Consider the following 26,014-nt stretch of genomic DNA (forward strand, 5'->3'; position numbering starts at 1 on the left):
TTACTCAAGCAACATTTTAATTGACTTCAGCAGAAGCAGTTTCCATAGCAATGGACCGTCGGTCCCAATTCGTACAAAACCTGAGTTAAAAAAGCACCGAGAACCTTTTAAAAAACACATCCACGTTTATTAAAACAAAAAGGTACAAAAGTAGCCGCGCGCTGAGCTCCGCCAGCTCAGACTCTTCCCGCTTCCTGGAATTTCTTAAACAGGGGCTCGTCCGCCCGCAGGGCGAAGGTCAGGGCCCGTTTCCGGTAGTAGCCGGCGTCGAGGGCCAGGTTGTCGATGACGTCCGCGAGGAGATGGGCCCGCTCCGCCGAGCTGCCCGGCGCCTCGTAGCCCAGGGCGGTGAAGTGCACGTGCAGGTGGTAGTAGGAGGGCTGGTAGTGCAGGTAGATGCGCAGCTGCGATCCGGCCACGCCGAAGCGCTTGGCTATGGCTTCCTGAGGAGAAAGACAGGTCAGGAAGAGCAACGCGCGGCGAAGGCCGGGCAGCCGGGACGGCCGCGTGAGGAGGGAGATCCCGAAGGCATCGCAAGAGTCCCCCGACTGCCGAGAAGGCAGAGAAACGGGGCGCCGCTGGGGCAGAAGGCAGCAGAGGCGCGTAAAAGCATCGCGGAGGGAAGCGCCGCAGCCGGACGCGCCTGCGCAGGCAGGAAGAGAGCATGCAGGTAGCAGGAAGCGACCGTTCCATGGGGATCCAGCCAGGGCAGTGGGATTAAGGCGATGCCGGGGTCAAGAGCTGCCGCTGAAGTCGGGCACTGCTCCTCCAACGCGGACACGCGCCTTCCCGAGCTCCCACCGAGGTCCTGCCCCCTCCTGCGTGGCAGGACGTGCCATCCGCTCGCGTTGTTTTCCATCCCGCTCTTATCTCCTCAGCTCGCTCGGCAAGCAGCAGGATCCCGTTACCAGCTGGTGTAATTAAAGCTATAAACAGCAGCAGCAAACTCCACTGCGCTGGCTCGCTCTGCCACCCGGCACGCTGCAATCCCCTGACTAATCTCTTAATTAATCTCCGCTTTCCCCGGTACAATTACTTTCCAAATTTCTAAGCAATGAGAGAGAAACTCCATCACACTCCGATCTACCAAGCACGCAGGGCTGGAAAAACTCGGCGGCCACAGAGAGCGGTTAGGTTAGAAAGCGTGTTATTAACGTGGAGCAGAGCGGACGGGGCTCAGCGCGCGGAGCTCGTCACTAGTGGAGCGATATCGAGTCGCCCCGCGGGCCCCGCCGGGGAAGGTGCCCGACAAGGGAGGCCAGAGGCAGCTCGCAACGGGCCGCGCTGTCCTCTCTAAAGCCACGAATTTCGGCTCCTCAGCTCAAACGCAGCCGTGAGGAGCTGGCTGGCTGCGGCGAGGCATCCCGGCTCCGAGACAGACAGTGCTTAGACACAGTCCGGCTGCCAAGAGAGGGTGTTTGCTTCTTTAAGCAGCGCACGATGCTTCTCCGAAGGGCTGGGTAATCGCGGCTACATCCAGCGCCTCTCCCAGAAAGACGCTGCCTTCTCCCGGAACGAGCCGCGGTGACGCACGAGCCAGGGGACAACGCGGGAGGCCGAACAGGGCCTCGGGAAGCTACGGGTTGCTTCCCACTGCACACCCGAGCGAGAGCAGGGAGAGCTTAGCGCGAGCTTAAGGGAAGAGCTGCTGAGGCAGGAGAGGACGTGCTCCGAGCCAGGGAAAGCTCCAGCCATGCCATTAGCGCTTAGCGGCGAGGTGGGAACGCTGCGAGGGGAAAGGAGGAGCCCCCGGGGTCCGCAGGAAGAGATGCCGAAGGTGGCAGCACAGCCAGTCACGCAGGCGTTGCCACGACAGACCCTTGTAAGGCTACGGCAGCGCCCGCTGGGCCGGCTCCGCTCCGCTCCCAGGAATGGAGGGCAGAGAGGGAGGCATTCCCACCTCCCCCTCCGCCTCCCAGGAGAGGGGATAAGTCAAGGAGGAAAGGAAACCGGAAAATGCTTCCCATGGCCCTGCGGAGACTCACTGCTTTCCTGGGCACCGAGCCCTGCACAGGGCCTGCAGCAGTTCGAGACGCTGTTGTCAGGCATCCGGCCTCAGGGGCACAGAAGCCGGAGCACGAGGCAGGATTTAAAGCGCCCTCTTTCCACGCCAGGCTCGTCCTCCCCTTCCCCGCGTGCCCAGAGCGGACTGGACCGCCAGCGGCTCCTCGCAAGGACGGGCACTGCGGGCTGGCCGCACCGTGCCCTCCCAGGCCGGGGGCAGCTCGCACGAGCGCCCCGACAGCCCTGCACTCACCTTGCCTTCTTGCAGGATGTTCCTCAGCAGAGGCAGGTGCTCAGCGGTGAGGTCCCGGAGCGACTGTATCCCCCGGCGGTGAGCGAGGGCTATCAGGTAGAGGTCGTCCAGCTGCAGAGAGACAGGGGACATCGACAGAGCTGGTAAGAGAAGGAACAGGCGCACTACAGCTTCCCAGACCGCGTGACAACACGCAGACGCACCGCACGCGCTACCTGCCGACCTCTTGCTGACAGCCAGGCTGGGCTGACCTGTGGCGCTACAGGCGTTCACCCCCACACCCAGCCTGTTTTGGGGAATCTGCCTTGACAAGTCAGGTTGTCAACTGTTTAATTGACTCAGACCGCTAATAAACAGAAGATGACAACTTCACCCCCGGCCAGTAAATGCTGTGACCACAAGTATTTGCTCTGCTCTAAAGGTAGATCGACCAAGCCTTTGAGGCTGCAAACACAGCCTCCGTCGTCACTAGGTTTTATTTTAGTGCTCCAAAATGATCATAGGAAGTTTCCTCTGTCCTTTATTTCTAGTATATGTCGGACTTGAAAGCTAAACCACCTTTCACAGAAATAAGGTGCACATTTATAACATCTCCTTCAAAGGCTGTTTCAGAGCATAGGTCAAGACTAGCAACACCCACAAGGCAGAAAAGCATCCTGCCCCGTGGCACGGGGAAACCGAGGCACGGATCAGCGGGACACAGAGCAAGTCGGTGGCAGGCTGGGAAGAGCTGCCAGGAATCCCGAGGCGCACACAACTCCGAGCACGGTCTCTCTGCAAAGGCGAGTGGTTTATCTCCGCGCGCAGGCGCTCGGACGAGGATTTACAACAAACTCCAGGAGCCAAAACTGTAACTGTAGACTTCCAAATGAAAAGGCTGCTCTGTTTCCGCTCTGGCATGACAAGTACTCGACCACTTTGCAGTCGCTCCAGCTCTATAAATAACTGTGTTAGGCCTCATCCATCACCTGACACCACCGAGGCACGAGACACAGCCGTCCAGCGGCTCTTCAGGCAGGCCTCGGCATCTCCGGGAGCATCCTCCCAACGAGACGCTTGGCGAGATGCACAGGCATGGAGCATTGCGTGTTTAAGGAGAAAAACAAGCGCTAAATCAAATCACCTCCTGTGTAGTAGTGCCACAGCGTAACAGAGATGAAGCCCCTCTTATAGGGAGCCTGACATTTGGAGCCAGACGCACCCGCGAAGGCCCGGCACAGGCCCGCTGATAGGCGCTCGCTGGAAACCAAGTGCTCGGATAACCCAGGCCCAGCGCGTCTTTTCAAGGCCCTAAGAAATCCATCTGGCTGTGCTGAAACAGATGTTTGTTTGCAAAGACGCTCTCCAGACCCTGCTTTGGGACTCTCAAAACACCACGCTTTCATTTATAGCCAACGAGCGAAGCGATTCTCACGGCCGATTTGCTGCTTCCCAGAGCGGCCTGCGCAGCGCTCCAGAAAAAGATGGCGCGTTACTTTTGTGCAAACCCAAGCTGGCGCGCAAGGGAAAAGCAAACGGCTCTTCCCTTAGAACAACATCTGTACATTACTGTTTGAGATAAATAAGCCTGTTGCTAAAAGGGCCCTCAGTGATGTAATGCGAGGCATCATTTCAGGCAACGCCTCGGGGCTCCTGCGGGCTTGAGAAAAGCAAAGCTCGAGCGAGCTAAACTCGGCCTTCCAGCATGTTTAACAGGAACTTTATTCCTCTGCACAGTCCAAGTTGACAAACAGCCACTGCGGACTTTTTTTTTTTTTTTTTTTTTTTAAGGTATCAGCTTACTAATGTCAAGTGGAGCCTGCTGATCCTGGCCAGCCTCCCGCCAGCCCAAAGCTCAGCAGAGGGGAGAGGACCACAGGCACTCCCCGCCTCGATCTGAAGGCCCGGGCTCTCCCGCGCGGCCGCGCCAGACCCTCCCCTCCGCCCGATGTCAGCGCAGCAAACGACTCCCAGACATCGCACGAGTAAACACCTCACTCAAGCGAAGCAGAATTACACGCAAGAAAACAAAATCCAAGAAAAAGCCCAACTCAGCCCAGTATTGAGGGCCAACAGGCTGAGCAGCAGCAGCCATCTCGGCGCCCAGAACATCAAGGTCGCCAGCAAACGGAAAGACTTCAAAACACAAATAAACCTCCCTCCCACCCCTCAGACTGCAATAGTCACAGGTGAACACGCAGCACTAGCAGGCAAAGCGCTAAGTCAGGGCAACGCAATGCGATTGAACAGACCTCTAAACCTTCCCCCCAGGGAGGCTCAGCAAATCCTGCCGGGAGCCCTATCTAGCACCGTAATTTAATTTAGCGGCCTGCGGCTCTGAGACACTGCCTGTGGAGCGCGCCGATCGGATGAATCAAAATCAGAGCATCCGAGCGCTTTGAAGAGCGGCCGCCGCGACGAGATCTGTTCTGACAGATCCCGAGTTAATCTAATACATCAGGACTGGAGACACACTGCACTCAAACGCACCGCGTCTTTCAGGATATAATTTATTTATGCCAGCATGTAACCTGAAAGACGCTCCCTCTTTCCTGAGCACGCGTCCAGCTTCCTGCAAGGCAGGAAGAGCCGCTCTGCTCTTTCCCAGGACCACGTCACCAAAGAGGGGCTGTGCGCGTGCCCTGCTCGATGTGGGAGACCAGCCGGAGGGCGAGGGCACACAGGTAGGGCAGCCTTTACGGGCGGCAGCCTGTGAGGGCCAAACCAAGACGACCCTGTTCTGCCTGCAAAGAAGCAACAGCAGGACGGGGAAACACCCCCTAAAGACAAGCACCACCATCTTAGCACTCCTCAACTGCACTAGCTCCAAGCTATGGATACAGTAAAGTCCCCAGAAAACCTGAAGCGCGGTTTCTAGCCCATCTGTCCGCAGTACAGGTCAGAGTCGCAACAGCCAGTTCCAGAGACTTTGCTCAGAGCAAGGGAACAACGGCCCGCTGCATGGAATACGCTGCATCTCTTAGGAGCGCTAGATATTGCTGTTGCCACCCATAGGCAGCTGGGAGCCCAGAAATTAAAGGCACCAAACAAGGCCTAACGACTGCAAGTTTGCAGTCCATCGCCCGCTTGGCAAGAACTGCCTGCGCACGAGGTCTCACCGTCCGGGGAGGCGGCAGCAACATGAGGTAGTTTTCTCCACATACAGGCAGGGGATTTTTGGAGAAGCTGGTGGGGGGGATTCAGTATATCTAGAGCACCCTCTGCAGTCACCCACGTCCTCACCCAGCCCTCCACCCAAGGCCGTGCCGCCAACAGTTCGGCAACACAAGCAGTACATTCCTCCGACTCCTCACCTGCCTCAGGCCCGCACTCGGCAAGAGAAACAGAGTTGTGCTGGCCTAACAGCTCGCGAGTGGGGCTTATTTTTAGCTCCCGTTTGTACGTTATCAAACAGTAGCTTTCCCTCGCCGCCACCCACAGCAGCTTTCTGAGGACGAGGAACACGAAGGGGACGTTTCCAGCTCCGCTGACAGCTCTGGGCATTTCATCTCCGTGGGCACCCCGCAGGCCTTGATGCCTTCAGACCGCAGAAGTGCTGCCTGAAACCAAGTCAGAGCGCCGAAGGGAATAACGAGCCTCTCAGTTTAGGATTGCAGCCTGGGCTCAAGGCTCCGAATCTCAACAAGTGGCCACTCCAGTGAGGAGCTCAGCAGCTGCGCACAAGCCAACAGCCATCTGTTTAATACCGCACAGAGGAGAGTTAATTGGAGCAACTGAAGGACAGCACATCTGCCTGATTTACATCCAAAGTTTAGGCTTACAGAGCCCAAAACAAATTCATCAGGAATACACACACAGCTGGATTTGGGTTCAAAGGCATCACGAGAACTTTTGGGCTAATGCAGGAAAGAAACTGAAGCTAATAAGTCACTGAGCAACAGCGAAAGGAGTCCGTTTTGCGGTGTCCATAGTCTGCATGCGATAAAAAGGCCTGAATCACTGGTAAATCATTACTTAATGGCAACGTGAACAGGAAGGATACATTCCCCTACTAAAATTTGCATCGGTGTGCTATTAATAGGAAAGCAGGCGCTTCTTCCGCATTACCTTTAAACAAGCAGTATCCCTCCAAAGGCGGTAAGAGCAGCAAACAAACCTGGTTTTGATTCCACTTAAAGTCCGGAACTAGAACAAAGCCGTCGCGAGGATCTGGGTTTTCGTGGATTATTCGATCGGCCTCGGCTTTCTTCTCCAGGATATTATAGACCCACTGAAAGAGAAATGTGATTTATAAGTCAGCAGAGAAATATCAGCAGGCACGTTCAGCCCAAGCTCACTGATTAATGCCTACTCACTACAAGTAAGAAATGTCATAAAACCCCCAAGGACTCTATTTTGAAAAGACCAAATAATTTCATGGCCAATAACATGTAGTTAATTAAACATAAAGCCCTCAAACACACACCAGAGTACTGTGAGCACCTCAGGTAAGAGATATCCTCCCGACCCCACCGCACGGCACCGCAACGTCGGCTTGCTGAATTACACAGGGATTTTTGTTTTCCTCTCAAGCATTAAGAATTCACCACAGCTGGAGATGAGGTATTGAGCAGAGACTGTTTAGTCCACTATAGAAGTGGTTATATTTGCATTTAATAGGATTTGGAAATAATTCTCCCTGACAGGGTCTAGCTGTACCCCAAACAGATTCAGCTGCTTTAGAAGCCACATATTAGGTCTGCATTAAGGTACTAGAGCAGATTTTCAAGTGCCCAACACCGAGCCTCTGATCCAGCCTTACCGCTCTAGAGATTCTTACAGAAAACCCCCCACAGAGACGATTGTGTATTATTTGGACAGCCCATGTTCTTTTATGGCCCCAAAAGGCTTTAACTGGTTCCAAGCAAGCCCAATTCCAGGCACACAGGCCAGCGCAACTGGCTACAGCATTCGCGGGGCTGAAAACCCTCCAAGGGCCAAGATCTCTGGTCAGCGCTTCACGCTGCAGCCTCTCATTAACCGGCTGCAACGCCATCTCTGTGAGCGCTTCCTGCGGGTTTTGCCAAATGACCCTCCAATGGGCTTGCTTGTCATTAATGCCTTTGATTAATACATTATCTGTAATAAAACCAATGCTCCGAAAAGGAAGCCATGGCCACGGCTCACGCAGCGGGAGTTTTCTCTGGGAAACAGCAATAAACAGAAAGGGAACTCCCTGGTGCCTCGAGGCCTCGCTGCAGAAGGCCGCGGCATGACTCAGTATCCACAAGGAAACCAGCAGTCAAGAGTTCAAACCCCGCTGATTTAACCCCAGCGAGCCGAGAGCGGAGGCCAGCGTGGACCTCGGCGCCTCGCTCGCTCTGCTCCGGAGCGGCCGCGAGATGCAGGGCCGCACATCGATGCCTCCGCGACGGACCAACAGCAGGAGCCGGCGCCCCGCAGCTCACCGCGCTCTGCCGCCTGTCAACACCATGAGCGACGGCACCTGTGGAGCGGGCCGGCCCCCTCGGGCCCCAGCGAGACACACGGGGCGGCAAGTCAGCTCTTCTGGGGCGCAGCGGAGCTCTCTCACAGCGCTGCGCAGAGCTCTGTGCCTGTTTGCACCTTTTACCCCCCACGTTGTGCTGAAGCCTTTACGACTCCTCCTGGAAAGGAAACTCGGATGATTTTCCGTTCAAAAAAGGCAGCAGCAGATTGCCTGGGAGCCTGCGGCTGGACGCAGCTCCCGCTGTTGGCAGCTACCACTGTACTGGTGAGCACAAAAGGCCTGTGCTTTCCTGAGCAAAGTATTTCACTGGGTTTCCTGGCTGATTAGAACACAGCTCCCCCTTCTTCCTCCACATTTCAAGCTTCACAACCCAGATGGCCTGTAATTCTTGCTCTGATTATTCCCCTGCATTGCTCCACCAGGGAGCACCCTCCGCAGCTCCAGCCGGGCTAGCGGGAAGAGGAACCTCGGATCCCAGAGGGACCCCTTGCTGGAGCACAGCCATCAAAGCAAAGCGCCATCCACGGACGACACAACTCTGCTAGGAAATGGGGAAAACAGCGGTAGGTGACGGGGTACGCTTCTAACATTACCTCGGGGTCTTACCCAAGGCTTCCACCATCAACCAGCTCTTGAAAAGACAAGACGAGGCAGTAGAACTGGCTGGGGTTTGGAGGTTTACTTAACTCATTTCGAAACATCAGCTTTCCTCCCAGCTAATCCCTAAAAAAATAAAGTCTTAACTGAGACAAGTAGTTTGCAGGCAAACCCAGTGTTGTCTTAAGGACGTGGGCAAACATCTAAGCCAAATATAACGCTGATCGCGGTCACGCTCATCTTCCGCTGAGCTCAGGTATGAGACATCCCTGTTACTCCAAGCAGGAACAGAACCAAACCACTGCCAATCTACCGGCAGCACAGACACCACGCGAGCTGGGTCAGCGGAGGGTGTGCGCACAGCCAAGATAGAAGAAAATCCTGTGGGGGAACTCTGTCAGGAGTTCAATTAATCTAATCAAAACTTAATATCATTGTGAACTGACCTGGATATATCCTTAGGGGCAAACCAACGTCTCCTCCCTTGATCTTTTTCTTTTCCCCCCTTAAGTTTCTTTTCTCCCTAGCAACAACATCTCACGGAAGATTAGATTCTCGGAGAGATTTTGGGAGTCACGGAACAAGATCACTGCGCTCTGTGACCCTAGGAGAAAAGCAGGGCAGGAAGCTCGGCAGGAAATAAAAGTTTGCCTTTTTTTCCTTGTGCCTCCTCTCTTCAGCGGTGCCAAGCTCTCGGCACCCCAGTAAGTCCAGTGACCAGATGAACTAAGTTCTAAACTAGCGCTACCTCATATGATCAGCAGGTGATGCCAGTACCAGCGCGGGGAGGACAACACGCGTCCAGAGCCCGAGGCCACAATGAAACGATTGTGCTGAAATCGGCCACCCTTTGAACTCGAACCTCCTCCCGGCAGAACAGAGCCTCCTCTGTACCCCTCCCACGCTTCTGCTGCCCTTCATATTTCTTCCTCCTCTTGGGAAACCAGCCGCACAAAGACAAGAAGCTCCATTATCAAGGCACAGAGCGAGGACCCATCACCAGACTGCGCTGGCCAAGATCTCTCAGCTCAGCTGAGAGCGACCCTCCTGACAGCTTCCCCGCAACCATGTGGGGCAGGAGCCGGCCCGCGAGCGCACGGGGGAGAGGCACAGAGGCCTTGCTCTAGCAGCTTCCAAAGGCATCCGCCAAACCGGGAAACCCAACGGCCTGCAAAGACAAGGAGAAAACACCTGCACAGGCTGCTGGCGTTTTCTGGCACACACTCGCCTCCCTCCAGCTAATAAACGCCGCCCGTACGCTGTCGGTGTTGCGGCCTGGCTGCCGGCAGGAAAGCTGAAAGACGGAGCAAACAGGAGCAGGCAAACAAGCAGTAATTGAGCGGACGCTGCGGCTCGCAAGGTGCCTTCTGGTACGAGATGCAAGCAGCAAAACTCGTGTTCGTCTGCGAGTGATTAGAAACCAGACATCCCAACCCCAAAGCCTGTTAACCCTGCTGGTTAAGGCAGCAGGAGAGGGGTCGGTGGGGAGGCAACGCAGTGGGTATTCCAAGACCTTCCTCCCACCACCCTTTTGAGGAAAAAAGGGGGTTATTTTTAATGTATGGCCTCAGGAGACCCTCCCCTGCAGCCAGCAAGCTGCAGAGGCAGCAGAGGAGAGCGTGGAGAAGCCACCAACCAATTTTAAACACTCAGGTTGTGCGCCGGTTTCCATTTCACAGCAGTGGCTGCACAGATTAGGCACACGAGCAAATCGGTTGCTTTTAACGCACTGAAAAAGCAAAACCCAATTACTCAGTAAGCCTGGCATTGCTGGAATCCATTTTATTTCCCCTTCTGCTCAAGCTGGCACGAATTGGTCCCTACAGACTCAAGACACGTGTTCCTTCTCTCTCTTTCTTTAGATGAGGTAGGGACAGAGACAGACAAAAAGGAGACCTGGCAGCGGGCTCAAACCTGCTGCTACTGCAGCAGAAGCACTTTGTGCCGAGCTGCGACGCAGGAACCCACGGGGGATCTAGGCCTTCCCACTTCCGCAACACCCAGGAGGCTCCCGAAAGCCCAGCAAACCGCACCACCGCCCAGGGAGCCACCCTCGAAGACAAGGCATCGCGCCCCAGCACAGGCAGCCTCTGGAAAGCTCGAGAGAGGCAGCTTTGGACACATCTCCACAGCAGACATTTTGCTATGAAAAGATGGAAGTGCCGCCTGCCACAGGGAGAACAGAGGGATGGGAACAGCGAGGGGTTTTAAGGGAGAGAGTCCTGTTTTGGCATCACTGAGCTTAGCCCAAAGGTCAGACATCCCCAAGAAAGGGCAGTAGGTGAGTGGGTGCTTCCAAGAGAATGGACAACTCCAAGGCATCACAACTCCATCGTTCCTATGGTCTGCAGCCGATCACATTTGGGAAACGGGCTGCCCAGAAGGAAGAGAGGGTGAAGCACTGCCGAGCTGGTAACACACTGAAGGAGCAACCAAGAGGGAGACTGGGCCAAGGACTCTCGATTCACCCATCTCTGATCTGGGCTCGTGAGGAGACCCCAACGGCCCAGCACGTTAAAGAGGCAGACCAAAGGCAGCCAGAGCCCCGCTGCTGTCCCCAAGGCTCCTGCAAACGGCAAGCTTCTTGACTTGAAGGCATGTTTTCACTTCTGGTTTGTCTGGAGGAACAAAGGACTAACAAACACGCAAGGAATGCAACCGCACGAGGCCTCGAACGGCTCCTCACGCTCCTACAGGTACAGCCCCCGGCAGCTGCGGGGACAGGGAGCAGCCGGGCTGCACACGTGAACACCGAAACCAAGGCTGCCAGCAAAACCCAAAGCCAGAAGCTAAAACTCTCTCCCACGCTCAGCTCCAGCCACCCAAATCCACACCAATGCCAGCACTGTCTGAGCAACGGGGCCGGGGGGCAGACCCCCCGGCAGCACCCGTACCTGGATGCTGAAGCTCTGCGAGCGGAGGAAGGGCAGCGTCACGCTCTCGTAGTCCTCCCAGGTTTCTCGGATGAGGTGCACTTCCTGACGGAGATACTTCTGCAGGTGCTTCTCTGTGGCGGGATACACCACTGTGGTTTTTATCTCTGCAAATAAAAACGTTCGCTGAGTTATAATCAGAGATGAAGCCTCCTTCAGTCTCCAGTAAGTCTGTTTTCCCTTCTAATAAATGTTACGCCAACACATTTCAAATGAGACGCCACTAAAATAGCAGGGTGGGGGGAACTGGCATAAGCAGCAAACAAATACATTAAACTGCAGGGCTCCTCCTGCACTTCAGAAGGAAACGTTCATACAGCTGCGGACCTGGAAAGCGATAAGCGACACCACAGCTGGAGCCTGTATTTCCAGTCCAGGTGGAATGGTGTACTGGGTGAAAGCATTGTTCCCACAGCCACTTTTCAGATGCGACAGCAGCAATGGGGCAGAGCCAGGGTTTCAGAAGAGGTTACGTGCAGTCAACAACCAACGACACAACCATCTCACTACCCTATTCCCACCCCTCTGGGGACTCTGCCTAGGTTTTTAGCATATGTGTGCGGAGCAGGGCAGGAATTGTCTCAAACAGACTAACCTGCATGGCTTTATCTGAGCTTAGAGCTGCTAACTGCACTGTAACTATTACTTTCCAGGACAAAACAACGGAAGCCCAGAAAACCCCGAGCTATTTCAGCCCTGGTGCAGAAGGGGTTTGCGCAGCTTCGGTGGAGCCGCCCAGATTCCCACAAAGGGAAGGAGGCTGTTAAGCTGCTTTCTGGTGGTAAATAGCCAGATTTGAAGGAGCTTGGCTCCCACTTCGGCTCCAAGATGAGGCAGCCTGATTTGTGAGAGCCAAGAGCCAAACCTGAATTGAATGCAGCTTGGAGGGTCCTTCTCAGCAGAGCCTGCTGCGCGCGAGCGCTCGGGCTGCCTGCTTCAAGGGCAGCAAGATTAGGCCAAGGTTTCTGCCGTTCGGCCAACAAAGCGGAACAAAAGCTGAAGCAGGGAAACCAGACCAGACAGCCTGTCCGAGGACACGCGTGCAGCAGCGCGGACAGCAGCACCCAAGAGCATACAGGTCTTGGGGCGCGGTTACATTATCTCGGCCACCTATTAGCAACCTGGTTCGGGTAGGGATTCCCATTATGGCCCAGCACCTCACCAACGCCCCTACCTTGTCCATGAAGAGAGAGCAGATGGGATACAGGAGCACAGAAGCAGGAGAAATCGTTAATACTTCTGCCACAATAATTCATTATACCCCAGTGCCACTCATCCAGTCCCGAACCTCCTGTCCTGCTCTGTTCAGGCTATGCACCTCACACCCCAGCGTCCCAAAAGCTCTGTCCATTCACAACACGTAACGCGACAGGGAAACGAGCACTCAGCTCCTCTCAAAGCCGCTTTCAGGCACCGAGCCGGGACCGCTTTGCACTCCTCGTGAGCAGCCACATGACATCCAGGCCATCCCCTCTACCCCGCAGGCGAGTCCCTCCGCTAGCCGATTCCCCCTGCCAAACACAGCACGCGGGAACAAAACCTCCTTGTGCGCGGTGACTAGTGGCATTCATCTGGTGCAGACCCCGACTCGCATCACCTCTCCCGGAGGGAGGAGACCCCGACCGCTTCCCGGGGCACACCAACAAGATAAGGGCTGGCTCCACTCCCTCAGAGAGCTCCTGGCCACAAGCACGCTCCGCTTTGAGGCCTTCCGAGCACACAAAGCAAGGGCTGGGCTGCATCCAGAGCGGACGACACCGGCTGATTAACGCAGCCAGGAGGAAGGCTCAGGGGAAAAAAGGGTTGGAAGATTCAATCTGTTCCCCTGGAGCAGTTGGCAAAGAGCATTTAGCTGTTTACTCTCTCTAACAAGATAAAAACAACTGCTGTTTACCTTGAGATTAGAACTTTGCCAGGTACTTTCCAGGCCATTGAACAGGATGCAGGCGTGCACCCGACGGACCCGAGAGGTCTGACCTCGGCAGCGCTGAATCCGACCCGCAGCACTAACGCGGTCGGAAAATATCCCTCTTTGGCCGCGATTAGATCTGCGATATGGAACCTAACATAACCCCAATGGCACGAGCACTGCCTCTGCGTTCCCAGCTAACAGAAAGCCGCTGCAAAATTTACCGCTGGAAGGGGAAAACAGCCTGCAACTCTGAACAAATGCCGGCTGGCAGCTGCCTCCATCTGAACAGAGCGGCAGCAGCACCATCAATGCGAGTTGGCTGTCGGAGCTGGTGTCTCCTCTTCCTCATCCCCCCTTCCAGGCGGGATCACCCCTCCGAACGCAAGGCCACCTCGTGATTCAGGTTTTCATATCGAGATCCGTGCCCGCGTTCAGCATCCTTCACACGCGGGAGACAACGCGGCCCAGGGCCTGACTCCCTGCTCGCACCGAGGTCTAACGGTGCTTTGCCGCTGCCATGAGGACCGTTGGCTACACACCACCGGCCAAGTCACTCACCATGGTATGGAATAGTTACGCTTCATGCTTGGTATACTATGTTCCCCAAACACCAAACTTAAATATCTATTTGTTCTGAAAGCCAGGACTTTCTGAAAGCTTTTTTTTCCCCCCCTTTTTTTCCTTTAAGGTCAGCACTGCACAAGCTGGGAGACTCTGCTTTTTCATTCCGTGCCAAACCCAGCTTAATGAAATCCACAGGAAAATGCTGGTAACATGAAATAGGAAAATGCAAACCACAAGGGCAGTCTGGTCCGCTTCCCACCATACACATGTTCAAACACGGTTGTTTTCCAGGACTCGATTAGCACTTCTAGCGGGATGATGTAATAGCAAGAGACGAGGCTGCAGCTCTTCCACTCCTTGCTTAAAAAGACAAACACACAAAGCGCTGGGAGAAAAAAAAAACAACACAAGAGAGAAGAAAATACCAAGTTCAGCCTTAGGCTGAAGCTGCCACGAATTAATTTCATACTCCAAGACAAGGGAGGAGCAAGGACTCCAGGGAAGCCCCCTATACCCTGGGGACGGTGACAGTTGCAACACACGCACCTGTATTTATTTATTTTTTTACGTTTCTGCAGAGAGTTTCCCTCCGGCTGCTCCGAGGCTGCAGAGCATCCCAACCTCCCCGGCTTCGCGTCCACAAGGCGCCGACAGCAAATGGGCGCTGCTGCCTCCGCAATTTGGGGGCGGCCGCTCTCGGTGCAGACAGCCACTTAAAGTGCTTTAAAACGTAACACAAGATCAGAGAAATCCTTAATGCGCAGCTGCGGTTGAGCAGCAGATGTTTTGAAGAGAAGAGGGGGAAGAAACTGTGGTTTGCTAATGATAATTTCCTTTCAAAAGGTCTCAGCAACCCCACAACACCCCAGCACTGCTAACATAAGTGACAAAGACCAGGGAAGCTGGCTGGAAAGCGTTCAGAGCCCGACTTTTATGACGAGCCCAGCACCCGCATTCGGTGCGCAAAGGCCGGGCCTCGCTAATGCCGAACAGCCCCGCTCAGCCACAGAAGACGTCCGCGCTACAGGCATCAGCCAGACCACGCTCCCTGCTCAGTCTTTCCATTTGCTGGCGACCAACCGCACTCATACCTCAGAGCTACCCTGTTCCTGAAAGGCTCCGCAAGCATTAAAACACCCTGCACGGTGCAGTGTGGCCAAAACCTAGGCTAGCGTGGAAACAGAGGGGTAAAGATTCACTTGGCACACGGGGGGATTTTTTTCTTCTCTTTTTTAAGCTCTTTGAAGGCTCAGAGATTGTCTCCACTCGCATTTAAGTCACATTAGCTTGCGTGTTTCTGTGCGCCAGCCCAGGGACTCCACAAAGCGCCTGCGGTTTGCTCTGGAAGTCAGAGCTGACCATCGATTAGCCAGAGGTAAAAAGAAAGTCTAATTGAGCAAACTTGAACAAATACAGGCCAGAGGTGCTTTGGTGGTACAGAACAACCGCTTGGGCAGTTCCTCCCAAAAAGGGAGTAGCTAGATGCTTGAGGGAATAGTCCATATTTTGGTTCACCGCCCAGAAGAAAAGTGAAGCTCAAAACTGACGAGAAACAAATGACTTTCCTCCTCTCCTGCTAAGGAGGAGAGAGTAAAACAAACCAGCACAAGCCTTTGGGCCACAAAGGTACCCCAGCTCAATTTGGGGAATTTAAGAGGAATAAAAGGCTGCGCAGAGCTGCCACCAGAAGCAGAGGACAAAACATGCTACCCCACACTGCCTGTGCCTTCGAAGCAGCCCAACTAAATCAACAGCACAGCTCAAGCTGTCCTGAACAGCTTGCCGGCATTTTAGAGACGGTTTTATCTTATCACAGGTTTTACCATCGGCTTGCACCTCATTTTTAATTCAATTAACAGGCGAGCCTAATCATGGAGCCAATTCCCAAATTCGGGTTTTCAAAGGAATGATGTATCCTGGCACGGGAAGAAGAAAAGCAGCCATTCGGAGTAGCGCAGCCATCTTATTTCAGGTGCTTGAGGGATCCAGGCTCTCTACCAATGTCTTGTCTCTTCCCCCGCCCCTGCTGTGCGGTCTCGGGGCTCTGCAGAAATTCACACCCAGCTCAGCATGTCAGATGTCAAACCAATGCAAATTACGAGGAGGAACAGCTAGGGCGGCTTCCTGCGCCAAAGCCCAGGCGCCTCGTGCTCTCTTCTCTCATCCTCCTCAAAAAAAACCCACCCTCAGAGGCGGTATTAAAATGGACTATTATCATTTTTTTGTTTAAAATAAATGAAAATGTGCTGAGGAGCTGAGGGAAGCCCATGGGGCAGGAACAACCTGACTCTGCTCTTGGGTAGAGCTGCATTTTCCTCCCTCTGCTAAAAGGAAATTGAGATGGCGGCTTGGCTTGTAATAAATTCAATCAATCCAGGAGCGCATCAAGCACAGGAACCAGGGAAGAAAACTGCGTTGCCTTCTTGCAAGTGGCTCCTTTACAACATCTGTCCTGTTACCTAATCTCCTTTCCACGCTGTCTTTTCATCTTTAGGCTCTCCTTTAATGCAGCTGTAACAATAGTGACTCCACCTCCCCCTTCCCCTGTTGGATTACCGTCAGCTATAACAACTGTGCAGCAGTCCCAGGGGAACACCTGGATTTAACCTCTCTCTCCGCTCATTTAAGCGTTAATCCAGAGCGCTCTGCCGGGCCACATCCACAGGCAGGCCGAGCGACGGAACGAGGCTCTGGAAGTGCCGCAGGCTCCGAGACAGACCTTCACGGCGCAGCTCCGGCGTGTTTCTTCAGCTCCTGCTGCCTGAAACTGGATACCTTCTGGGCTCAGGAATGCAAGAATATGTATCACTTCCTGGATGACTGAATAGTTTCCCTGCTGGCTTCCACGCTCTTCCATTTCTCCCACAATTTCTCCACCCCGAGCTGGAGTCGGAGCGTCTCCTGATGCCCTCGTTTTTAGACCAGGAGTCTAGTAAGCTTAAGTCTGCAGCATAAAGACAGGTCGGGCTTGTAGAAAGGATGAGTGACAGGTAGCCGCACCCCGCCAATCATTGCCATGCAAAGCTGCACGCAGGGAATAAAGACCCCGTCAAGCGGGAGGCTGATAAGCAGCACCGGCGTAATTCGAGGGCTCTTCGGTGCCACGAAGTACGACATCCTTCAGCAGCCGGACAAGAGGCGGCTGCATTTCGCTGGAAACCCCAAACACTCTTTGCTAAACAGATGTCAGTTGAACAAATGCATCACCAGGAGCTGGATGTTATTAGGGGACGCGTTGCTTAAGTGATCTGGCTTTTACAATTGATCCTTTGGCACCTGGAAAAGCTTTTCCTTGCAATGAAAGCAAGCCTTGCTCTCCCTCCCCTTAGCAGGCTGGTCATGGAGCTGTGGTTTCCTCTGCCAGCGCCTCCCACCTTTAAACATAAGCTGTCTGTTAGATCCAGGCAGGAGGAGGGGGAAAAGGCACCGGACTGATATTTATGCATGGCGATAAAAGCTTGTTTGGATGAGAACTACATTCCTCCCTCACTCTCCATATCAGTTAACGCTACCCTGTTTTCCAAATACAGCGTTCGCAGTTTCTCTACACTGATCCACACACAGTGATCACACACCGACTGCCCTCAGAAACCAGCAGCTGCCCTAAAACAAAGCTGAAAATATTCTCCTTCCCAGTGAGTAGACCAGTTAGGGATAGAGGGCACGCTCTCCGACAGCAAATCCCACCAACAAACATTCTTCTCCACCATCAGGTGGTTTTGGGTTGCCAATTGAACAATGACCATTTTTAAACTGGTTCCCAAATACATTTCCCATTTTACCCTTGGCATGTCTCTCTCCTGGTGGCCCATAAGTCCGACGAGCAGAGCAAGCCAAGGATGAGGTGCCATTTCTGACGGGCACGTAAACCAGCTTCGTCTTGGTGAGTCCTCCAGCCAGGAGCCACCTCTAGCACGCTCTCAGCCCTACAAAGCTTGTCCTCGAGCTGCAGCAGAGCGAGACTGCTACTCCCAGGGCAAAGCGAAGGCCCAAAGTCATTTGCTCAAGGCAACCTGCATCCTCTGGCCTTCCTTTCTGTGCCCTCACCACAAAGGCAGCCACGTAAACAAAGCAACTCACCCAGCCCCGCGGGCTTCTTTTGCTACGAGACAAAAGCAAGCTTTCATTACATAACGTCTGTGCTAGCTTTGCTCCACAGATGAAGCTGCATCCAACTCACTTAAAGGAGGAGGCGGGCAAAAGGGAAGGGCAAAGAGAATATCAGCTTTCCACTGTGAAGAAACTCTGAAGGCAGAGCCTCCCAGGGTGTTTGGGCCACAAAGGCAACACTGAGGAAAGTGCTTTGAAAAAGCGGAGCACGCCAGCTTTTCAGCATCCCCGCCCAGAGGCGCCTAACCAAAAGCAGCACACAGCTCCTCCTCCAAGGCATTTTACACCAGTAACACACCCAGTTTTGACAACCGGCTCTGTCACCTGCGCTGTGACCTCCTCAGCCTGGGCTGTGGGCAGGAAGTGTTTTTACTCATCTTCAGAAAGCGAGCGGTGGCGTTCTGGGGATGTGGCTGCCCTGCAGAGGGAACCCCGTGGGTAAATATTTCTCCGTATGACAAGTGACCCAGGACTTCTCAGGGGAACTGCTTAGTGCCAAAGTCAGGCCTTTTCCTGCAAAACACTCTTCCTGAATCCCATTAGTCTGGCTATGGATGGACGTAAACCCGCAAGTGCCAGAAGATAGATCCCTGCGTACCTCCGACTCCATGACCAAGACAGCCAAGCTGGGCCGCTTGCTGAGTCCCACCAGGTCTCCACGTGATCAGTTGGCATCTAGAGATTTCCTCCACACCCCGACACCACAAACAGCACTGCAGGAAATCACTCATCTTCCTATTTTAGGCTTATCAGCTTCCACCGCTTATGTCAAGCGCCTTCTTGGGCCGTGACTCAACTCGAAACAACCATTTCCTACTCCTCCCAAAACGCCGGGCTTTCCCTCCCCTGCTAAGCGTCCTGCAAGATCAAGTGCAAGAGCAGCTCAGACATCCACAAAAACAACCGAGCAGAGTGTCGCGGCACCTTGCAGGGGAGCCGGAGGAGACCAGCCACTACCAACCACGCCAGAGGCAGAGCGGAGAGCTCAACACAGAGCCCACTCATTCCCAAAGCCAGGGCAACACATAATAAATCTGGGGCGCCCCAGACCTGCAGAGCCAGGCACAGAGAAGCCAGCTCTTGTTCAAGCTGCGGCAGGAGGCAGGGTATCTAATAAACCAAGCCCCAGCTCCTTCAGCACTGAGTTTCTTGGGAGGAAGAAATAAGCCATTCTTAGCATCGGCACACAGGCCCCCAACTGCCAAGGAGGGCTGGAAGATCTCTCTTAGCAGAGTTCATTATTTACTCTGCTTGCATTTTCTTTGGTGAAATTTTAATGAAATGTTAGCATGCGAAGCTGGAAAGATTAAGTGTCCCTTAAGTCATCCATATTTCAGTGAAGAGAGGCCTGCTAGGCCCTGAAACTGTGACACAGCTTCCAGCCTGCGCAGCAACAATCATTTCCAAGGAGGGGCAAAGCACAAGCTCCCCAAGACAAACAGCGACACACCCTGCACACAGGCAGTGCTCCCGCTACGCCGGCCGTCTCCATCAGGTCCTCTTGCTGAGGCTGTCCGAGTTGTGCCAGGAAGGGTGGGAAGTAAAGATGCCCCGTGTTTCCTTCATGCTCAGTCACACCACGCCATTTCCAGACCATACCAGATGCGTTACTGGATAGCGTTTCTGCAAAACCTGCCTTTTAAAGGCCTCGGACCAATTTAGATTTCACCAGCCCTCAAGGAGGAACAAGGAAGTAAGTTACCCCGCTTTACTCGTGAAAAACAGGAGCCTTGACTCCTCGCTATTAACCCAGCCCCACAGCCCTCACTGCCTGCAGGCTCACCCTGTTTGAAATGAGCTTCCTCCTGCTGCCCCCTACCTCCCCCGAGCAGTACAGGGCGGAAACAACAGAGCAGCAGCTAGTTCTTCGGTCAAGCAATGACAGACAGCACAACTGCTGCTATAGAAGAGACAAACGGCAGCAGAAGGAAGCACATTTCACACATCAAAAATGGTCTGTTGATTCCAGCAGCATCTCCCAAACAACTCATTTTTAGGTGTTCCACCAAAAGCCGGCATCCTTTTCCAACCCTCGCTGCAGTCAGGAAGAGTCGCACCAGCTCTGAAGCACGGAGCAGGATCCGCAGACATGGAGCAGCGCCTTTGCTGCGCAGGGTCCAGGAGGCCCTTCTCCCCCGCCACACGACCGAAGCGCCGGGGAGGCCTGGGCACAGCCCGCGTCCCCTCCCTGCTGTGGCTGCCTCTCTGCACCAGCTGCCAGAACACCCACGCCCACGTCACCCGGACAGGCCCGGCTTGGCCCCAACAAATTGTCACCTCCCCGAACAGCAGGACCTGGCGCCGTGATAACAGAAATGAGCAGCTCCAACAGCCTTCTCGCGTGGTCCCGGGTCTCACATCTGGAACAGCTGTTTGGTGAAGCTACCCGCAACAGTGCCTCGGGCTCCCAGTCATCACCAGTCACAACTGCCAGGGACAGCAGCAGCCCCAGCCAGAACCCGACCCTCACACCGCTCTGCCCCCACAGCCTCCTTTTATTTCAAGCAGACTGCCATCAAGACAGAGCACGCTGAGCACAGGAGGAGTGGGGATTTTAATAAGATGGCTGAAGGTTAACTCTCTTCACAGAGAAGTTAGTAAGCACTGAAACACAAAGCTCCCGGCCTGACATAAATCTGGAACGTTTCTGCTACCAGAGTAACGAGAGAGTTATACAGCGCCATAACAAAGTCAAATGCCAGCACCTAACGCTTCTCGTTACCGCTTCTCATTACCGGCGGGGTTGCAGCTCGAAAGAGGCCCCGGGATTTCAGTGTTGCAATGCCACCTCGTGGGAATCACTGCGAGTTACTACCAGCCCCGAAAGCAGCGCTCCCAAGCATCTGAGTTCGGATTGCTCAGCGGTCACGCTAACGGTCTGCCCACAGCATCGTGGGATCACCCTGCCGTGAACGCAGGACGTAAGGTTACTCAGGACAGCTTTAAAATGGACACCGACCAGAGCGATCCCTTCAGCATCCGGGCAGCGTTAATCCCTCCGCCGCTCCCTCATCGCCAAAGCACGCTCTGCTTCGCTCCTCGGGCGTACGAGGCATTGCACAGCCCTCAGAAACGGCAAACTCACACACAGCCCACGACCACAGCTGCCTGGGAAACAGTCCCCAGGTCACAGGCTCAAAAATGTCTTTAAAAGTAATAATGAAAAATCACGCACAAGTTTTGGAAGCTTCTCATTAAGATGGTCTGAAAACTTAATTCAGAACCACAACAACTTCTCACGTAAGACTATCAGTTTCACTCCTTTTTGTTAAACCTGTCTGTTTAGCACATCTACAGAAGCACCAGCACAACCACTACACTTCCACAATCCAAGCAGCCATCAGCATTAAACCAGAGCATCAAGAGTACTCGCTGAAAGAGCGTTCCCGTTTCCCGCCTGCTGAGGAGTGCCACCAACAGAGCATCCTTCTATCGCAACAAAACCGCGTTCGCAGCACACCGCGCCGCTGAGGTTTCGCAACCAGCTCTGACCTCACATTAATCGGGTATCATGACGCAAGACTGTGTCAAATCCCCCGGGAGCAGCTCTACATCAAGGCACAGACAGATGTCGGCAAGCAAGTTACAGGTGAGGCTCCCCCTCGCGCTCACTGCGCTCCCCCCAAGGTGGGCTGCCATCCCTGGCAGGGGTGGGAGCTTACCACTCAGCTCTGGCGGGGGATAGAGGTGGTAGGTGCTGTAGATGTCGTTGGACATCTGCAGCTCCAGTTTCGTGTGCTTTTTCAGCAGGTCGGGTATCTTCTCCTCCCGGAACGGCGTCTTTTCCAGGATCACCACAGCATCCGTCTCTTCTCCAGAGGGGCCGGTCACCTAAACAAGGAGGGAAAAAGCAGTCAGTGAACGCCGATCCCACACCAGCTGGGGATCCAAACGCCTCGCCAGCCGTGCTCCCCAGGAACGTGCGGGACCCCCCGCGTCCCCACGCACACCCAAGCCGCTCCGCTCGGAGGAACCGCAGTGCCCACGCGCCTTCCGCAGCCCGATCCCAGCGAGCCGCAAGCCAGCCCAGATGCAGACCTGACCTAGCGCAGTTACTCAGCTTTGCGGTGTGGGGGTCAGAGCACGCTCCAAATCGCTCCCGGGCACACCAGACCTGGGGCAGGCCGCGCTCCTGCATCGCCTAAAGGCGCAGGTTCATCCAGACTGCCGAATTCAGAGGTGGCCTGCAGCTCCATGCCCAGTTCAGACCAGTATGAACGCCACTGCTGCTGGGACAGTCCCAGCTCCAGGACCGGCAGAAGACCCTCCACGGTCACACCAGCACACAGCCAGCCCGCAGGCGGCACAACCGGCACAAGGCAGGAGACGCTCTTCCGGCAGCAGCAGCATTTAAATCAAGCCAGGAGCAGAACCGTACCCTAATTCGCACCCTCACTAATAAAACTTTGTTTAATTACACATTAAGCAGTGCTGCCGCAAAGCCCGAGGAGCCCAGGGAGGCTCGTGCCACGCCACAGCCTGTTCCGTGAACGCTGTCCTGCCCACAGAGCCGACAGCAACAGTACTGACAAACCCCCTTCCGCGGGGCCTTTTATTTAAGCGCATTTTATTTACACGGTTTGAGCAAGCTACTCGTTTGCAATTCAACTCCACTTTAAACGCTAAACATAACAAACCCATCTCCGGGCCAAAAGCAAAAGACAGACTAATAAGAAAAATAATCTCGGGCTCGAGAAGCGTTTCCAGCGCTTTGTCACCGAGACCGGTCACCACCTTCCCCTTTCCGACGCAAGGCTGCGGAGCAAGGAACCAAACAGATTTGGACAGTGCTGGACCTCGAAAAGGAAGTGCTGGGCCAACTTGAACACGCTTCAAACTGGTCTTTATTCAAACAGAAAGCCCGCATCAGTGGAAGGAAGTTTTAACAGAGGCAGGTTAGCGCGGCTAGTCTTTACAAACAGCGTGCTCGTTTCTGTCCCGTCTAGGGCGGCTTCACGCTGGGAGGGGGGCAGACGCTGCCCAAGCGCCTGCACACAAGAGTGTTGGAGGGTTTTGCAGACGGGGCTCCTGCTTCCCCGCGGTGAAGCCTTCTGCCTCCGCCCCAGCCGCACACGGACCCAGGGCAACGTGCTCAGAGCGCGGCCAGGGGGCTGCAGGCACCATGGCTCCAGCTGCAGGCAGCCCGCTTCCCCCATAACCGCCGCCAACCGCCGCCTCACGCACCCAACCCCCCTCAGCCATCACCTCATGCAGCCCCCCAACCGCCGCCTCATCCGCCCCCATAACCATTACCTCACGCGCCCCCATAACCGTCACCACGCGCCACCTCATGCGCCCCCATAACCGCCCCCCACGGCCGTTACCTCACGTGAGCGCCCCCCCACGGCCGTTACCTCATGTGAGCGCCCCCCCACCCACGGCCTCCAACCGTCACCTCACGCGCCCCCCAACCGTCACCTCACGCGCGCGCCCCCCGAGCCGCCACCAACCGCCTCCCTCACGCGCCCCCCAACCGTCACCTCACGCGCCCCCCAACCGTCACCTCAGGCGCGCGCCGCCCCAGCCGCCACCAACCGCCTCCCTCACACGCGCCCCCTCCCCCCCGCCGCCTCACGCGGCCCCGCAACGGCCGCCAACCGCCCCCCTCACGCGCCTCCCCCCAACCGTTACCTCACGCGCCCTCCTTCCCCCCCCCCCCCGCGGCCCGGCGCCCCGCGGCACCTGCCCGTGCAGGAAAAGCGCCTTGTCCCGCGCCGACTCGCGCAGCACCCGCCGCACGCGCAGCCCCGCCAGCGGGAACGGCAACGCGGCGGCGGCGCCATCGCGGGGCTCCGCGGCCTCCTCCTCCTCCTCCTCCTCTTCCTCGCGCTTCCTCTTTGTGCGCGCGCCCTCCGCCATGGCCGCCCGCGCCTGCGCCGCCCCGCGCCGGACAAACCCCCCTCGCGGGCGGGGCGCGGGGGGGGGGGGGGGCGGGAAGCGACACTTCTACCTTCCCGCGCGCGGCCGCCGCTGCCCTCGGCGCTGTCCTCGGCGTCACTCGGGGCGGCCCGCGGAGCCGCGGCACAGCTCACGCAGGTCTGCGGCGGGGGGGACACGGCCGTCACCGCGGGGCCGGCCCCCCCCCCGGCCCCCGGCCCCCCCCCCCCCCCCGGGCCCGCACTCACAGCGCAGCACGGCGTCGCGGACCTGGCGGAAGGCTGTGTCGCGGCGGGCGGCGGGGATGTAGTAGAGGCTGCGCAGCTCGGCCGGGTACTCGCCGCGGCCCACGTCCTTCAGCACGGGGATGGCGCGGCCGTCGGCCGCCGGCGCCTCCGCCAGCGCCTGGTGCAGCTGGTACTTGCACCACGGGTCGCGCAGGAAGGCGGGCGTGATGAGCAGCACCCAGCAGTGGCTGCCGCGCACCGCCTCGCACAGCTCCGTGGGCACGGCCGCGCCAGGCGCCGCGTCGCGGGGCTGCAGGAAGCAGCGCAGCCCCTCGGGCTGCCCCTCCAGGTAGGCCGCCAGCTCCTCGGCGAAGGGCAGGTCGCCCGCGCTGTGGCAGATGCAGGCGTCGTAGCTCTTGGCCCAGCGGGCGCTGCTGGCGCTGCTGATGTCCACCGAGCAGGGGCTGGCAGCCAGCCGGCGCGCCTCGGACGACGAAGGCGAGGAGGAGGAGGAGGAGGAGGAGGAGGGCGGCGGGTGCCGGGCGGCGGCGCTGAGGCCGCTCTCCATGGAGCCCGGGCTCGGCTTGCGCCGGCGCAGCAGCCGCTGGAACCAGCCTGCGGGGCACCTGGCATCGTGAGACTCCCCAAAACGGCCCGTTCCCCCCCAAAACCGGGCGGGGGGGGGATGCCAGAGCCGGGAGGGCAACCGAGGCGACACTCACCCGCCATGAGGGCCCACTGGAAACCCGTCCTGCGAGCAGCCACGGGGAGAAGCCGGCCGTCAGCGCCGCCGCCAGAGCCGCCCGGAGCTATCCGGACCCGCCGCTGGGGCTGGGACTCAGGACGGAGGGGCAGGTGGCAGCGTGCCGGGACGCTCGGTCGTGGCCTGCCGGCCCCCCGCTGCTGAGCGATCGCCAAAGCACCCGGTGGGGCCAAAATCGGGGCTACGCGACGCCCCCGGCCTTGGGGAACACGCACCTGGGACGCGGGAGCCGGAGCAGGGCAGTGCGGCGCATCAGCCCCGGGGATCAGCGAGGCAGTGGCTCCTCCTGGGGTCACCTAGAGCAGAAAGGAAAGGAAGGATGCGGCACATTCACTCTGGAGCCTAATGGGATCGCTGGCAAACAGCGAGGCCAAGCCGTCCCTAGCAGCCCCCAGCGCCATGTGCCACCTTCTCCCCGCCTCCGTGCTTCCTCCTCTGCGATAAGGATGGAGCCGTTCCCTGCTCGGCCCCATCTCTTCCCACCCCCAGCGACGGGATGCCCCCCCCACCACACACCGGGACAGAGCCCAGAAGCCTCCCGGCAGCAGCTCCGGCTGCCCTGGCTCCCGCTCCGCAGCCGGCAGCCCCAGGAGGCGGGCCGGGGCCCCGCAGCAGCGAGCAGAGCAACAGCTCGGGGCACCGCTGGCCCGGCCCAAGCCCCGCCTCGGTGTGCGGAAGCGGCAGCAGCCTTGGGGCCTCCCTCTGCCACTGCTGCCCTCCCACATCCACCCGCGGCCCCAGGGACCCGGGCAGGAGCCGGCAGCAAGGCAAGGGCTCTGCAGATGCCCCCGGGAGCAGGGCACTAGGCCGGTGGGAAGGAAGGGAGGCCCAGCATCCCGGGATATCCGCCAGGATCGACAGCGAGGCCGGTCTCCCTGGAGAGGGGAGGCCCTGGCAGAGCCCCCACGCACTTATCTGCTATATACACAGAGCTGCTGGCCCCGGGGGGGCGCAACCCGTAACACCGCGGGGATCGAAGGAAAAGCACAAAAACACCCACAGCCTGTTGCCACTTGTCTCGCTACACGCAGAGGCCTCAAAAAACACGGCCCCCCAAGTGCGAGGCCCAAGCAGCGAGGCTGGGGGTCGCAGCCCCCTCCCCGGGAGGAAGGAGAAGCTGGGGGCAGGGAAGGGGAGGCTGGCCGGGCTCCTCCCCAGGCGCTGCGCTGCGCCACAGCACTTCGCTACCAGCGGGACAGCGTACACGCCCCCCTCCCAGCACCCCCGCCGCCCACCACTAAGGGGCGGGCCGCCGCGGACCACTTTTATAGCTCCCCGAAGCATCGCGAGAATGTGGGGGGGGGGAGCCAATGGGCGCGCGGCGGGGCGGGGCGGGGCGAGGAGGG

The 26,014-nt window shown here is 56.8% G+C and overlaps 2 protein-coding genes across 2 annotated transcripts; both read right to left on the reverse strand.

Annotated features, from left to right (window-relative positions):
* DCPS (decapping enzyme, scavenger) lies at positions 1-23,710 on the reverse strand. The gene is made up of 6 exons (XM_064524349.1): positions 23,484-23,710; positions 21,464-21,632; positions 11,177-11,322; positions 6,354-6,467; positions 2,258-2,368; positions 1-443 (listed from the first exon to the last, which is right to left on the reverse strand). The coding sequence occupies exons 1-6, from the start codon at positions 23,658-23,660 to the stop codon at positions 177-179; spliced, it is 984 nt and encodes a 327-aa protein (XP_064380419.1). The 5' UTR covers positions 23,661-23,710; the 3' UTR covers positions 1-176.
* TIRAP (TIR domain containing adaptor protein) lies at positions 22,628-25,875 on the reverse strand. The gene is made up of 6 exons (XM_064524350.1): positions 25,185-25,875; positions 24,884-24,964; positions 24,628-24,791; positions 23,927-24,520; positions 23,752-23,839; positions 22,628-22,789 (listed from the first exon to the last, which is right to left on the reverse strand). The coding sequence occupies exons 2-5, from the start codon at positions 24,919-24,921 to the stop codon at positions 23,796-23,798; spliced, it is 840 nt and encodes a 279-aa protein (XP_064380420.1). The 5' UTR covers positions 24,922-24,964; positions 25,185-25,875; the 3' UTR covers positions 22,628-22,789; positions 23,752-23,795.
* Positions 25,876-26,014: the final 139 nt, after the last annotated feature.

This window comes from Dromaius novaehollandiae, chromosome 21, assembly GCF_036370855.1.
Source record: "Dromaius novaehollandiae isolate bDroNov1 chromosome 21, bDroNov1.hap1, whole genome shotgun sequence".
NCBI classification, from domain to species: domain Eukaryota; kingdom Metazoa; phylum Chordata; class Aves; order Casuariiformes; family Dromaiidae; genus Dromaius; species Dromaius novaehollandiae.

Bases quoted from the DNA above. Each gene is read 5' to 3' on its own strand.
- TIRAP (XM_064524350.1), bottom strand. From the start codon at position 24,921: ATGCGCCGCACTGCCCTGCTCCGGCTCCCGCGTCCCAG. The intron at 24,521-24,627 runs GTGAGTGTCGCC...GGTGCCCCGCAG, and splicing joins CCAGTGGGCCCTCATGGCGG to GCTGGTTCCAGCGGCTGCTG. The intron at 23,840-23,926 runs GTGAGTGCGGGC...CCCCCGCCGCAG, and splicing joins CCGCGACGCCGTGCTGCGCT to ACCTGCGTGAGCTGTGCCGC.
- DCPS (XM_064524349.1), bottom strand. From the start codon at position 23,660: ATGGCGGAGGGCGCGCGCACAAAGAGGAAGCGCGAGGAAGAGGAGGAG. The intron at 6,468-11,176 runs GTACGGGTGCTG...TTTCTCTTTCAG, and splicing joins CGCAGAGCTTCAGCATCCAG to TGGGTCTATAATATCCTGGA. The intron at 2,369-6,353 runs GTTTGTTTGCTG...GTCTCTCTGCAG, and splicing joins TTAAGTGGAATCAAAACCAG to CTGGACGACCTCTACCTGAT.